The sequence below is a fragment of the Mauremys reevesii genome, linkage group 7 (genome assembly GCF_016161935.1).
Source record: "Mauremys reevesii isolate NIE-2019 linkage group 7, ASM1616193v1, whole genome shotgun sequence".
Taxonomy (NCBI): domain Eukaryota; kingdom Metazoa; phylum Chordata; order Testudines; family Geoemydidae; genus Mauremys; species Mauremys reevesii.
The window spans coordinates 12,995,640-13,011,428 of record NC_052629.1 but is presented as its reverse complement, the minus strand read 5'-3'; the positions used below and the strand labels follow the sequence as shown (position 1 = coordinate 13,011,428).

The following is a 15,789-nucleotide window of genomic DNA, read 5'->3' as shown; positions in this document are numbered from 1 at the left end:
TCTGCTTTGAAAGAGCTGATTGGTTACTTGTAACCACTGGCCTACACTGTTCATAGCTCTTGGAGAGGCCAAAAATGTAACTACTGGACTTCAGTTATATCTGTGGGGAAAAACACAGTGCAAGGGGACTGTAAGCTTAAATCCCTGGTCAAGAAGGATGTGATCTGTTCCCAGAAAGGGGACAGATAAAGGCCTGAGAGGGCTTTCCATGAGCAGATCAAGAGGGGGTCAAAAGTGTAGTTATCCCAAAACTGTGACAATCTCAAAGAACCAGCTACTCTAGAGTAAGTAACCATTCTTTCTTCTTCAAGTATGTGTCAGTGCAGATCCTACTGTAGATATCTGGAAAGTGGTATCTTATCAGGATGGTGGAAATGAGGAGTATCAGTTCATCTTGATTTGGCAGGAACAAGTATGGGAGTCTGTTTGGTAGTTGCATGGACATCTGTAACAGGTCTGTCAGCCAGAATGGCCTTGGCAAATAGAGAGCTATGGGATGAGTGTGACCTGGTCTCATTTGGCTTTGGCCATCACCCTGGGGATTAGCAGAACTGGTGTGATGTTGTTTAGGAGGCAGGCATCTGGCAATGATCACAGGTGTTTGTGCCCTCTGGAATAGAAGTTCAGACACTTGGCATTGTCCTTGATGGCCAAAAGGTATTTCAGTGTTTTTTCCATACTGACGGAATATTAACTTAGTGATGGATTTCTGCAGTGACCGCTTGAGGCCAGCAACAGGCTCTCTGTTCAGGAAGTCTGCCAGGCCATTGCTGACGTGCAGTGCTACTGGTGTTATGCCATGCAGGAGAAATGATTTCCACAGCTTGATTGTTTCTCTACAAGTGGGTGTCCCATGCTTGTTTATGTAGTGGATTGCCAACATATTGTCTGTTAGCAGCTATGCTACTGGGTGTCTCAGGACAGGGGGAATGCCACACATAGCAGTCTAATGGTCCCAGTTCTAAGACAGTTGTACATACTCCAATGTCTTCTGGGGACCAGGTCCCTTGTATCTGCCGATAGTCCAGATGAACTCTCCAGTCTATCCCCAATATGTCTGTGACCAGTGCCATGGTCAGTGATGGAGTCAAGAATGGTATTCACTTCTGGACATTGTTGGGGTAGAACCACCAGTTCAGCATGAAGAGGACCCAAAGCAGAATAAGGATCCTCCTGCTCATCAGGTGTTTCACTGGAGAGCAAACTGACTTGAACTAAAGTTGTAATGGCCATAGGTGAAGTCTAGAACATAAGAATTGCCATACTGATTCAGACCAATGGTCCATCTAGCCCAGTATCCTGTCTTCCGACAGTGGCCAATGCAGGATGTTTCAGAGGGAATCAACAGAACAGGCAATCACTGAGTGATCCATTCCCTATTGTCTACTCCCAGCTTCTGTCAAACAGAGACTAGGGACACTCACAGCATGGGGTAGCGACCCTGATGGCTAATAGCCATCAATGGACCTATTCTCCATGAACTTATCTAGTTCTTTTTTGAAGTCTGTTATAGTTTTGGCCTTCACAACATCCCCTGGCAAGGAGTTCCACAAGTTGACTGGGCATCATGTGAAGTAATACTTCCTTTTGTTTGTTTTAAACCTGCTGCCTATTAATTCCATTGGATGACCCTGGTTCTTGTGTTATGTGAAGGAGTAAATAACACTTCCTTATGAGCTGTTCCATACCCCTAATCATTTTTGTTGCCCTACTTTGTACCTATTTCCAGTTCTAATATACACCTCTACCCCGATATAACGCTGTCCTCGGGAGCCAAAAAAATCTTACTGCGTTATAGGTGAAACCGCGGTATATCGAACTTAGAATCATAGATTATTAGGGTTTGAAGGGACCTCAGGAGGTCATCTAGTCCAACCCCCTGCTCAAAGCAGGACCAATCCCCAAATCTGTAAATGGTCCCCCTCAAGGATTGAACTCAAAACCCTAGGTTTAGCAGGCCAATGCTCAAACCACTGAGCTATCCCCCCCTTGCTTTGATCAGGTGGAGTGTGCTGCCCCCCTCTCCTCCTGAGCGCTGCTTTACCGCGTTATATCCAAATTAATGTTATATCGGATCGTGTTATATCGGGGTAGAGGTGTATCTTTTTTTAGATGAAGCAACCAGATCTGCCCATGGTATTCAAGGTGTGGGCATACCATGGATTGATATAGCGGTATTATGGTATTTTTTGTCTTCTTATCTATCCCTTTACTAATGGTCTGGTAAACATTTAACACAATTAATATTATCAAGGGAATGAACAAAAGACATAATATGGAAAAAAACAGGTCAGATAAATTAAATAAATTAGATAAATTAAATGTATTCAAGTTGACAAAGCCTAATGAAATTCACCATAGAGTACTTAAGGAATTGTCTGAAGCAATCTCAGAACCATTAGCAATTACCTTTGAGAACTCATGGAGCATGGGTGAGGTCTCAGAAGGCTTGAGAAGGACAAATATAATACCTATATTTAAAAAGGGGAACGCAAGGAATTTTAGACCACTCAGCCTAACTTCCATACCCCAAAAGATATATTAAACAATCAGTTTGTAAGCACATAGAGGATAATAGGGTGATAAATAGTAGCCAACATGGATTTGTTAAGAAAAAATCATGCCAATCCAATCTTATTTCCTTCTTTAACAAAGTTGCTGGCCTAGTGAGCATGGAAAAGCAGTAGACATGATATATCTTGATTTTTATTAAGGCTTTTGAAACAGTCCCAAGTGACATTTTTATAAGCAAACCAGGGAATGTGGTCTAGATGAAATTGCTTTAAAGGGAATGCACAACTTGTTGAAAGACCATACTCAAGTTATCAATGGTTCTCTATCTAACTGTGAGGTCATAACAAGTGGGGTTCTACAAGAAACTGTCCTAGGTCTGGTACTTTTCAATATTTTCATTAACTACTTGGATGAGAAAATGGAGAGTATGTTTATAAAATGTTCAGATGACACCAAGCTGAGAACTTAAGAAATCAGAATTAGAATTCAAAAGTATTCCTTTAAGGTACAATTTAACAAGAGAATTTATTTAACCTAAGGAAAATTTGCAAGAAAAGGATGTAAAATTAAGCATGTTGTTCTTCAGAATTTCTCTCATCTTTGTTTATGTCTAATATGACATAATGGTCATGGCATTTACTGCATATCAACAAGGAAATAGTAATTTGGAACTAATTCCTGCTGTTCTGAGGAAAAATTCCAGTATTTAATGAGCTTACAACTTTTGAATATGTGTATGAATTGATGATTACTCTTTTCCATTTCCTCTAATTTGTAGAGTAACCAATATCTTCTCTTTGAAAACTTGTTTATTTTGTTAGCCTAATAAACCTTAGCATATAAACAAAAATTCAGAGATCATTTTGTCTGAGCTATAGCGAACTGCTCCCTAATGACCTGATTTACTATATTTACTTGAAACATCATCTTAACAAATCTTATTTGACACCAAAACCCATGAAATATGTAGGCTGCTTTTAAGGTTTTTTTTGTTTGCTTGATTTAAAGAATACATATCTAGTTCTCTATCTTCACTACACACAAAAGCCTTTATTTGTTTGGCTCCCTTCCTTCTTTAGCTCAACAGGATTTAGTTTTTTTGTTGTTGTTGTTGTTGTTTTTTAAGATGGAAGCCTACTAGCAGCTATTGCTCCTTTTTAGAGCTAAGATCTTGGAGGAACCATTATGATGGCTCTTTTAAACTCTAACAGTGGAATCTTGAAGGGATTAGAGAGATGGAAGGTGTCTCCACACACTGAAGGAATTCACAAATTTGGTGTTATGTATTCATTCTGAACCTGATGTGGAAATGGTGCTGAAATTACTGCAGAGCTATGGATCTTCAATATTGTAAAGCAAGCTATAAATTCTATATTTTTATGCATGATAAAGAATTTATAAGTGGCACCTATTACAATAGATGTTGATTTTTTTTTCAATCGTCTCTGCTATAAATGAATGATTGCTAACGTGTTTTTTTCCTCTTAATACAAAAATATCAAATGAAGCAGATCCATATTCTTACTTTCAGACGTGACTCTACTGCATCCATTAATCCTAAAAGCTTTTGTTTCATATAAAAGAAATATTTCTAAAGCCTTTAAAAGTCAAACTCAAGCATAGATATTTCAGATTAAGGGATGCTTCTCACCTTACAGCTGCTCTGACTACATTTGTGAACTCTGCAACACTGTGTCTAATAAAGACAAGTCATCTAAAATGAAATCTCACCCCCTAAATCATCCTGATTGGAGTCAGAGAAAAAGGCAGACAAAAGAAAATCAAGCAAAATCTCATAGAGGTTTTGTGACAGCTGATACACATTTAGAGTCACTTACACAGAATAAATAGAACTGGACAGGCAGATAGGAATGAAAGAGAAATTATTAAAAAAAACTGTGGCACAGCATAAATCACTGTATCATTGCATTCGACGTTTCTGATAAGTAAATGATCATTTAACCCCAGATATCCCTTTAAAGCGAATGCATTTGTCTACCTTTGTTATATGCCACATGTGGATTATCTCAAATTTATATAACTGCAATGGCTCAGGACATAATTCATTTAAATAAAGATATTCTTGGTACGATGTCACCTTGCAGAAGTTTTTAGCTTTGAAATCTAGTAAAAGTATGGCATTCCAAAGAAATAAAACAGACATTTCTCATCTGCACTTCAAGCCAGCCAGCAAATTGTCAAATCGACAGTCTGTCACAGGCAGTTTTCTTAGATTTTATATCGTTGCATGCAGTGTTGTTGTAGCTGTGTTGGTTCCAGGATATTAGAGAGACAAGGTGGGTGAGGTAATATCTTTTATTGGACCAACTTCTGTTGGTGAGGGAGGATAGCTACTGCCTCTCAGGGAGGTGGAATAACTATGACGACAAGAGAGGGCTCTCACATTGGCGTAAAGCATCTTCATGCACTGATGCAGTGGTTCAAGTATAGACATACCCTCACTCAACTTGTCTTTTGTCTTAGATTTTAGGTAATTCTATGTGCAATTTTAATAGCAAACAAGAAAAAAGTCAAGTAAATAATTCAAGGAGTCATTTCTATGGACCTATTCTTGATTTTGTAACTCTGGTTTTCTACAAATTTAACATTATTGCTTGTCAAAAAAGTAGTAAGATATAATATGTCTCAAGGCTGCAGTGGGTACAAATCAAGAGACATGTTTTAAACATAGGGAATGCATTACTTTCCTTAGCAAATAAGAGAAAAGCACAGGTGTGTCTTAAGGGAAAATAAATCAGCTTACACTGTTCACTTCCTACATTTTGCTGAAAAATAAAACTAGACACATGACCAATATTTGCATATCTTTTTCAAGAACATAGTATAAAATGATACTTTAATTTAAAATATATATGACATTAAATTCTTCCATTCAGAACTAATACAACACAAACATTTGCAAAGGGCAAGATTACATTGCCATTTCCTTGGTAGGAATCTTAATTCATTTGCAGCATAATGACCTTGCAAATCAGCTACTAGCTTGATATAAATTTTAATTATTATTCATAATTGTCTTTTTTCACTCTATCTATAAAACATAAGCTACTATAAAACTAATTTTGTTTTCTAGCCAAGAGCATGTAGGGTATAAAACCCACAGACTATGCATAAAACTGTAAATCTTTTGTTTGTTTATAAGAAATGATTTATCTGTTTGGAATCTCAATACTGTTATGATGTTGTAATTTTTCAAAAATACTTTTTTTTTTAAACATACATTCCAGGAAGATAAAAACAAGAATGGCTACAGTAGGTCAGACCAATGGTCCATCTAGCCTAGTATCCTGTCATCCGACAGGGACCAGTGCCAGATGCTTCAGAGGGAGTGATCAGAACACAGCATTTTACCAAATGATCCACCCCCTTGGTCCAATCCCAGCTTCTAGCAGTCAGAGGTCTAGGAACACCCATAGCATTCATTTGTGTCCCTGACCAGCCTGACTAATACCCATTGATGGACCTATCTTCAAGGAATTTATTTAATTCTTTTTTTTTTAATTCAGTTAAAGTTTTCACCTTCACAACATCCCCTGAAAATGAATTCCACAGGCTGACAGTGCATTGTGTGAAGAAGTAACTCCTTATGCTTGTTTTAAACCTGCTGTCCATTAATTTCATTGGGTGACCCCTGGTTCTTGTGTTATGTGAAGGACTAAATAACATTCCTTATTCACTTTCTCCACACCGGTCAAGATGTTATAGACCTCTATCATATCACCTCTTAGTCATCTCTTTTCCAAGCTGAAAAGTCCAAGTCTTTTTAACCTCTCTTCATATGGAAGCTATCCGTATTCCTAATAATTTTTGTTGTCCTTCTCTGCACTTTTTCCAATTCTAATATATCTATTTTAAGACAGGGTGATGAGAACTGCATGCAGTATTCAAGGTGTAGGTGTACCATGGATTTATGGTATTTTTTGTTTTCTTATCTATCCTCCTAACATTGTTAGCTTTTTTCACTGCCACTGCACACTGAGCAGATGTTTTCAGAGAACTATCCACAATGACTCCAAGATCTTTCTTGTGTGATTTTTGTATGTATAGTTGCAGTTATGTTTTGCAAAGTACTTGTACTTATCAACATTGAATTTAACCTGCCATTTTGTTACTCAGTCAACCAGTTTTGTGAGATCCCTTTGTAATTCTTCAGTCAGCTTTGGATTTATCCTGAGTAATTTTGTATTGTCTGAAAACTTTGCCACCTCACTATTTACCCATTATTCCAGATCATTTATGAATATGTTGAACAGCACTGGTTCTACTACAGATTCTTGTGGGGACCCACTTTTTCTCTCCACTCTGAAAACTGACCATTTATTCCTACCCTTGTTTTCTATCTTGTAACCAATTACTTATCCCATGACTGCATACTTTGCTTAAGACCCTTTGGTGAAAAACCTTGTAAAAGTCTTTCTGAAAGTCCAACTACACTATAACCATTGCAGGGGCGGCTCAAGGAATTTTGCCGCCCCAAGCACGGCAGGCAGGCTGCCTTCCGCGGCTTGCCTGCAGACAGTCCGCTGGTCTCGCGGCTTCGGCGGACCTCCCGCAGGCATACCTGCGGGAGGTCCGCCAAAGCTGCGGGACCAGCGGACCCACCGCAGGCAAGCCACCGAGGGCAGCCTGTCTGCCGCCCTCGCGGCACCGGCAGAGCGCCCCCCGCAGCTTGCCACCCCAAGCACACGCTTGGCGTGCTGGGGCCTGGAGCCGCCCCTGACCATTGGCTCACTCTTGTCCATATGTTTCTTGATCCCCCTCAAAAAATGTTAATAGATTGGAGAGGCATGCTTTACATTTACAAAGGCCATGCTGACTCTTCCGCAACATACTGTGTTTATTTATATTACTGATAATTATATTCTTTACTATAGCTTCAACCAATTTGCCTGGTATTGAAGTCTGCTTACCAGGCTGTAACTGGCAGGATCGCCTCTGGGGCTTTTTTAAAAAATTGGTGTCACGTTAGCTATCCAGCAGTCATCTGATAAGAGTAATGGGTTAAATACCACAGTTAGTAGTTCTGCCAGGTCCTTCAGAACTCTTGGGTGAACACCATCTGGTCCTGGTGACTTCTTATTGTTTATCAATTTGTTCTGAAACCTCCTCTACTGATGCTTCAATCTGGGACAGTTCCTCAGATTTGTCACCTAAAAAAATGGCTCAAATGTGGGATTCTCCCTCACATCCTCTGCAGTGAAGACTAATGCAAAGAATTCCTTCAGTTTCTCTGCAACAGCCTGTCTTCCTTGAGAGATACTTTAGCACCTCGATCATCCAGAGACCCCACTGATTATTTGGCAGGCTTCCTGCTTCTGATGTAGTTAAAAAAATTAGTTTTTCTAGCTTTTGCTAATTATTTTTTAAATTCTTTGTTGACCTCATTAACTATACTTTTGCACTTAACTCGCTAGAATTTATGCCTGTTTCTATCTTCCTCAGTAGGATTTGACATCTAATTTTTAAGAGATGATGTTTTGTCTCTAACCTCCTCTTTTACTCTATTGTTTAGCCATGGTGGCATTTTTTGGTCCTTTTACTGTTTTTATTTTATTTGGATATACATATAACTTCAGTTTCTATTATGGTGTTTTAAAAAAATGTTCCATCCACCTTGCAGGGATTTAACTCTTGTGACCATTAATTTTAATTTCTGTTTAACTAGCCTCTTCATTTTGTGTCATTCCTATTTCTTCTACTGTGCTAGGTTTCTTTGGTGTTCTCCTCCTACAAGGATCTTAAATTTAATTACATTATAGTCCCTATTACTGAGCAGGTCGGCTACATTCACCTCTTAGGCCAGATCCTGGGTGCCACTTATGACTAAACCAAGAATTCCCTCTCCCTTTGTGGGTTTCAAGACTAGCTGCTCCAAGAAGAAGTCATTAATGGTGTCCAGAAATGTAATCTCTGCATCCAGTCTGAAAGTAACATGTTCTCAGTCAATATGAGGATAATTGGCATCCCCAATTATTACTGGGTTTTCTGTTTCTGTAGCCTTTCTTATCTCCCCGACTATTTTATAATCACTGTCACCATCCTGGTCAGGTGGTTCATGGTATATTCCTGCTATATGCTTATTATTCAACCATGGAATTTCTATCCATAGAGATTCTATGGTACTGTTTGATTCATTTAAGATTTTTACTATATTTGGTTCTCTGCTTCTTTTCGCATATAATGGCGCTCTCCTATCAGCACGACATACTCTGTCATATATATTTTGTACCTTAGTATTATTGTGTCCCATTGATTATCATTGTTCCACCAAGTTTCTGTGATGCCTATTATATCGATATCCTCATTTCATATCTGGCACTCCAGACTTCTTGCATTTGTATACAAGCACTTTAAAAATTTGTCAATATTTAGTTCTCTGCTTTAAAGTGATATAATTGGATAAGAATATAAGAAAGGCCATGCTGGGTCAGACCTAACGTCCATCTAGCCCAGCATCTTGTCTTCCAACAGTGGCCAATGCCAGAGGGAATGAACAGAACAAGAAATCATTAAGTGATCCATCCCCTGTCACCCATTCCTCTAGAGCTCTTTTTCATTTGACTGTTTCTCTTCAGGTCATACCTGTACTTTATCAGCTTCTATCGTCTCCTCTTGACTAGGATATAGCGTGTTCCCTTTAATAAATACTCCCTTAAGGATGTGTCTGTCTGAAATGTGTGCTCCTCCACACCTGTTGGCTTTCCCCCAGCCCTTAGGTTATAAACTTTATAACCTAAGGGCCTTTATAAAGTTTATAAACTTTTTAATTTTACATGCCAGGAAGCTGGTTCCTTTTTCGTTTAGGTGGATCCCATCCTTCCTGCACAGGCTCTTCCATTCCCAGTAGGTTCCCCAGTTCCTAATACACCTAAAATCCTCCTCTCAACACCATCATCTCACCCATGCATAGAAACCCTGCAGTTCTGCCTGTCAAACTGGCCCTGCATGTGGAACTGGAAGCATTTCAGAAAATGTTACCATGAAGGTCTTGAACTTTAATTTCTTTTCTAGCAGCCTAAATCTGGCCCCCATGACCTCTCTCCTACCTTTCCCTATTGTCATTGGTATCTACATGCACCATGACCACTGGCACCTCCCAAGCACTGCACGTAAGCCTATCTAGATGTCTCGAGAGAACTGAAATCTTCACACCCGACAGGCAATTCACAGTGAGGTTCTCCTGGTCATCACAAACCCAACTATCTATATTTCTAACAACTGAATCCCCAACTATTATTACCCATCTCTTCCTAATAACTGGAATTCCCTCCCCCAGAGCAGTATCCTCAGTGCAAGAGGATACCATGACTTCATCTGGAAGGAGGGTCCCAGCAATGGGATCACTTCCCTCTGCTCCAGCCTGATGTTCTCCTTCCCAAAGACTTTCATCCTCCTCAACAGCACAGAGGCTGTCAAGACTGGGGTTACGACCGCTCTGTTATGTTCCAGAAAGTCTCGTCTATGTAATTCTCTGTCTCCTTTAGCTCTTCCAATACAGCCATTCTGGTCTCAAGAGTCCATACTCTCTCTCTCAGGGTCATGAGTTTCTTGCACCGAATGCACGTCACCTGCTGTTGAACTTCTGCCTGCCCTTCCTGCCCCCTTGCAGAGGTTTTGTTTGTTCTTTTTGTTCATTTTTTATTTTCCTTTGGGGGATTGTTGGTCTAAGTTTAGAGAATGTTTATTAGGTGCATCTGACTCTCATTCTCCTTCTCTAAAGTCTCAGGCAAAACTCCCCTTTTTGCTGCTCCTGCTCACTAGCTCCACTGGTCCCTTACAAGCTGGCTTTTTAAAACCCCTGTTCTCCCTAAATTAGCCATCCATGATATAGGCAGGCCTTTCAACAATGAACAACTAAAATCCACAGCTGACCACACACAAAATGGTAACTCATTCCCACACCTAACTGCATTGTACAGCAATTAACAAATTAAAACAAAACCCTTCCCTCCTTCATTCCATTTCCTGCCCCAGGTGGCCACAAAAAAAAAAAAGGAGACCTTGCAGCATGTATAAACCCCAACAGATCAGAATCGGCCCTCTTCCCACAAAATCATCTGCTGGCAGCCCCCTCTCTTCTAAATCTAATGAGCTCTAGCTCAGGAACCTTTGTAAATCACAACTTCAGCAATTTGGAGAGAGAGAAAAAGTTGTAGCCAGGACATTTATGGTTTAAAGATCAAAATAAACCAGCACTTTGAAGTCAAGTTACCTGAACTGTATACTTCTGTATTTCATCCAGAACAAATTCCACTTCTTTTGAGGTTGTTAATGAGGCAAGATTCCCACTCAAATTGTAGCAGTATAGTTTGGCATTGTCATAGCTTTCACGACTAGAATTTATGCGAAGGCAGGCATCGCCAATGTGACTCCATCCTTCCCCACACAGATGAGCTAGTACAGAAATCACATTAAGCTACAAATGTATAAGTTGTTTAAAAAAAAGCAGAAAAGCATGCAAACGCACATCTAGAAGGTTTAGTTGTTTTTTTTTCAAGTCATGGTCCAGTATACACCGTTACTCAGTTTCATCATAATTTATAAATGTAATATTATTAAACAACCTAGAAAATCAAGTTTTATATTACTTTGAATGTCAATGCAGTAAAAGTGCCAATTAACAAGAAAAAAATACAACTTATATAGTGTTGCAGTAAGTTATATTCTGAGTTACAGTCTAATAGCATCGCTAGTATAATCTTTCTGATATTTATAAAGACTTAAATGTAAATAAGCATTTAAGGCTATACTACGCAAATAATATATACAGGTTTGACATTTTGGTGCCATGGCAATAGTTGTCTCAGAAAAATGAGTAGATTAGAGTTTATCTAAATCTTTTTTTAGAAATATGAAGACAAATTTATTAGAACCAAGAGATCACAAACATGTGTCTTCTTTCTTTTGTCCTTTTTATAATATTAAAATAATAATCACCCTATAACAGCTTTTTTAATCTTATCATTAATCTTATCATTAATATATGTTTAGCACTAGTCACGTGCACATTATTGTTAAAATATGAGCAACTAATTGATAGCAGTTAATGTATTCTATTAAACTAACATCTTCAAAGATTGTTTACATGCACTTTATGGTTGCCTAAAACTTATTTTAAATTATTCATTGAGCAATTTCTGCAAATAACTTCTTTGGTAGATTCTTATAACAAACTGCTTCTAAACAATCTGGTATCAAAGGCAAGTTTGTTTTTGTTAGCTTTGATTAGACACACAAATCACATTTCTATTGTTTATATTCCCAGATTGGATGTGCCTGGTGTATCTAATCTTTTTCACAGTAAGAATATTTGGGTTTCAGAAAGTCAAAATTTGCTTTCTGGGAATGTTTCATATTAGCATCTTAAAATGAACTGTTATCGTGAACATTCCTGCCAGTGAACTCAGTCACTAGATTATCCTTAAAAAGGAGATCATAAAGGGCAGTGAGCACAAGCAAGACAAAGTCATTTTTTCTAGTTGAGTAAATATTAATGGAAATTAATTTGGGAGATTCACCCAGCTCTCAAAACAATTAAAAAGCAGATTTCAAATTTCAAAGCTTTTACCTGGTAAAGCCTGGCATTCTTGCTGACGCTGATCCCACTGGCAGTTCAGGTTTAGTGAGCAACTTTTACAGCTGGTCAATTTATTACAGATCTGTTCATTTCTCACATGACATTTGGTGTAGTTTTTGACTGACTATAAAAAACAAAACAGACACAGAGTATACCTTTTGTTAAACTGCTCATAGATCAGAAACCAGGAGTAACATGCACAAGGCTCCCACCAATCCAGTTATTTGTGGGTTAGACAGGAAAATGAATCTATCGATTCTAAAAAAGTGGGAAAAGATTCTGGTGTCACTGACTGGAGCAGAAAAAAAAAGGACCTCATATATGTCAAGAATTCCAGTAATTTCATCTTAGATTTTTTAAAAGCTACTTGTATTTAAGATATGAAGTATAAAATTTAAAGAACCTGAAGACTACCATTTTGGCAGGAACAAAAGAATTCCCTCTGCACTTCAGTGAATGAGCAACACAGTAAACTCTGAAGGCAATTTTTAGCTAAAATGCTTTGATGACTGAAGTATTGCTCCCTAAGTAAGGCGTTTATCTTTTTCCTGTTTGGGGCTTTTAGACCAAGATGCAAGTATTGATACCTTATTTAATAAATCACACAGAAAAGTGTCATTAACATACACTTAAGACTGCCTCAGTTCATTTCATGTCAACATATGTCAACATAATCACTATTCCTTTTCAAGTCCAACACAACTGGTCACAATGTGCACATATGCAATTCTTTGGATTCAGATTCAAAAGACAACATAAACTCCAACCTAATCTAAACTAAGATATATTCCCTACAAACATAGGCATACTAGTAAGCCCAGGTTGTAGGTGTTTGAAGTGGTGATATTCAGCTTGTAGTGACAATACGCATCAGAAGGACAAATTTCAAGCATTTAAAAATATCTGAAATATTCAAGACGAAGAAGAAAAGCAAGATGTGACAGTGTAAGTGACGAGAACAAGAGGGAAAAGAAGGAAGATTTCCAATTCTTTAAACCCTCCCCTTTTTTCTTTACTGTATAATGACAAAAAGTATATAGTAGATGTAGATCAGAAAGCCAAATTCAAGGCCCAATTCAAGCATGAATCCCCACAATTCAAACTGACAGAGTTCAATTTTCCACTATGATCTGGACTTTGCCAAATAAATCTCGCTCCCAATTCACTGTTATATTAGCATGTGGTGTGGTCTGCAGTTAGACTGCACTGGTGGTGTGATCCTACAGTGATGGCCCAGAAAGACCTTCCAGTTTCATCTAAGGCAGGGATCTCAAACTCAAATCACCACGAGGGCCACATGAGGACTAGTACATTGGCCCGAGGGCTGCATCACTGAAACCTTTTCATACAATGATATAAAAGTATAGACAAAAATGAAAAAAAGGAAGAGTAATATAGTATGCTATTAAAAGTCAATGCATTAACTTTTTTAAAACTGTAATGTGCTAATTTTGACAGTCATTTCATTTTTGGCCACTTAGCTGGCAGCATTTTGCATCAACCAGAGCATCAATATTAGGTTTGATATCCTGAGACGAAACCAGTCTCCGTGTTGCTTGCAAATTGTACCACATTCCATACAAAAAACTACACTAAGAGAATGTTAAGACTGCACAGTTAAGCACACATGCCAAAATCAGGGTTGCACACACAACTTTTTCTCTGCCAACCAGCAGCACACTTATGTCATTAGGTACCATCTATACCATTCTCTGTTCCTCTCCCCAAACTCACCATCAAATTTCTTTACCCTTCTCAGTGACTAGGCAAAAGATTATTTTGACAGAAATGAGGTAGATACAGTGGTGCTGGAACAGTTTTTGGAGTGGGAGTGCAGAGCTGCACCCCTCTTACCCGCATCTGCGGCCCTCACTGCCCCCCTAGACCTGGGGCTGGGAGCAGGACTGTGGCTCCGGAAGGGAGGGATACCGACAGGGGTAAGGCAGCGGAGGCTGGCGCCACAATTAGGGGAGGGTGCAGAGCCTCAGGCATGGGGCCAGCATCTGGGACCCCGCATGTGGGGCCAGCTGCATGGACCCTGGGTCTGGCGACCGGGACCCTGGGGCCAGCAGCCAGGCAGGACCCTGGCACAGGGCCAGCAGCCGAGCAGGATCTTGGGACTGGCAGCAGAGCCCTGAGGGCTGGTGGCTGAGCAGTACCCCAGGCAGCAGTGGGGCTGGCAATTGGGACCCTGGGCCGCAGGGGCATGGGGCCAGCAGCCAGGATGCCGGGCGCAAAACCTGGGGGTGTTGCAGCACACCCTGCAACCTATTTCCCGCGCCTATGGGCAAATACAGTTAACGCTAAGACTCACTGTTTCCACATTCCAGAAAGAGGGTTGGTGAAGTAATATCTTTTACTGGACCAACTTCTGTTGGTGAAAGACAAGCTGTCAAGCTTACACAGAGCTCTTCTTCAGATCTGGGCATCTTTCCACATTTATAATACAAGGAGTATGCAGTAGTTAAAAATAAAGCATAACCAATTTAGCTAGGTACTGCATTTGTCAAATCCACTCCATCGCTAGATTAGTACTGGCATAGAATTCCTAATCTATGTCTCATACGCATTTGTTGTCTTTTCACAACAAAGTAACAGTACCATTATTAACAAAAGTCCCCACGCTCAGTTAAATGTAAAGACAGGCCTGCTGCAACAATATGAAAAAGAATTAATTACATCCACAAAGAGACCACATACTCAACAACTAATTAAAAAAAATGAAGTTGAGTTTGCTTCCTGCAGTACTAGCTTCATGACTACTCTAGGTCATAAAGCAGTTTATTTTGTAGAACTGGAGAAAGAGAATTGTAGGCATTGGGTACATCTACACAGGATAAAAGATCCATGGCACGGTCGCAGCTGGCCCAGGTCAGCTGACTCTGGCTCACGGGGCTTGGACTGTGGGGATAAAAATTGCTGTATAGACATTCGGGCTCAGGCTGGAATCCCTCCACTCTTGCAGGGTCCCAGTGCCCAGTGTGCAGTCTCAGCCTGAATGTCTACACAGAAATTTTTCAGCCCCAGAGCCCAAGCTCCATGAGCCCAGGGCAGCCATATATTTATCACTGTGTAGATGTACCTATTCAGACCTTCCCCATTAGCTCACCCTGCAACTGTTGGGAAGACATTTAGCTTCATTGTTTTTCAATTTACCTGCCTCTAAGATAGGTAAGTACTATACACATTTCCTCCCGGGAATGTTTTGAAGACTATTTAATGTTTGAAAATCACTTTAAAATCATCCACTGTGTGTATAACAGCACCATTAGCATTAGCAGAAGCTGTCAGTGCCACCAGTATTTGTATTTGGTTCATATTTACTTGGCTACAAATTAGTTACACAAGCATGTGTGCAGTGTTGTAGCCGCATTGGTCCCAGGATATTAGGGAGACATGATGGAATATCTTTTATTGGACCAGCTTCTGTTGGAGAAAGAGACAAGCTTTAGAGCTGCACAGAGCTCTTCTTCAGGTCTGGGGAAGGAACTCAAGAGTGTCACAGTTTGTTTTGCATAAATAGTTAACACGTTCTATGAGATCATTCAAGGTGAGGTGGCCCATTAACACCTCTGCAGTCACACAACAGAAAAGGAGGGCTAGTGGGTTACAACTACAACAACTCCACAACCCACAGAACACCACCTCTGGGAGAAACCATGGCACCAAGACCCACC

General features: G+C 39.6%; 1 protein-coding gene across 27 annotated transcripts in view; it reads right to left on the bottom strand.

Moving 5' to 3' along the window:
* Positions 1 to 15,789, bottom strand: part of ATRNL1 (attractin like 1) — a 1,032,651-nt gene that overhangs the window by 689,055 nt on the left and 327,807 nt on the right. For all 27 annotated transcript variants that reach the window (XM_039547653.1, XM_039547651.1, XM_039547655.1 and 24 more), the window contains 2 exons: positions 12,104 to 12,236; positions 10,748 to 10,929 (listed from right to left, as the gene is read on the bottom strand). In XM_039547653.1, coding sequence (XP_039403587.1) covers positions 10,748 to 10,929; positions 12,104 to 12,236 — 315 coding nt within the window. The remainder of the gene's footprint in view (positions 1 to 10,747; positions 10,930 to 12,103; positions 12,237 to 15,789) is intronic.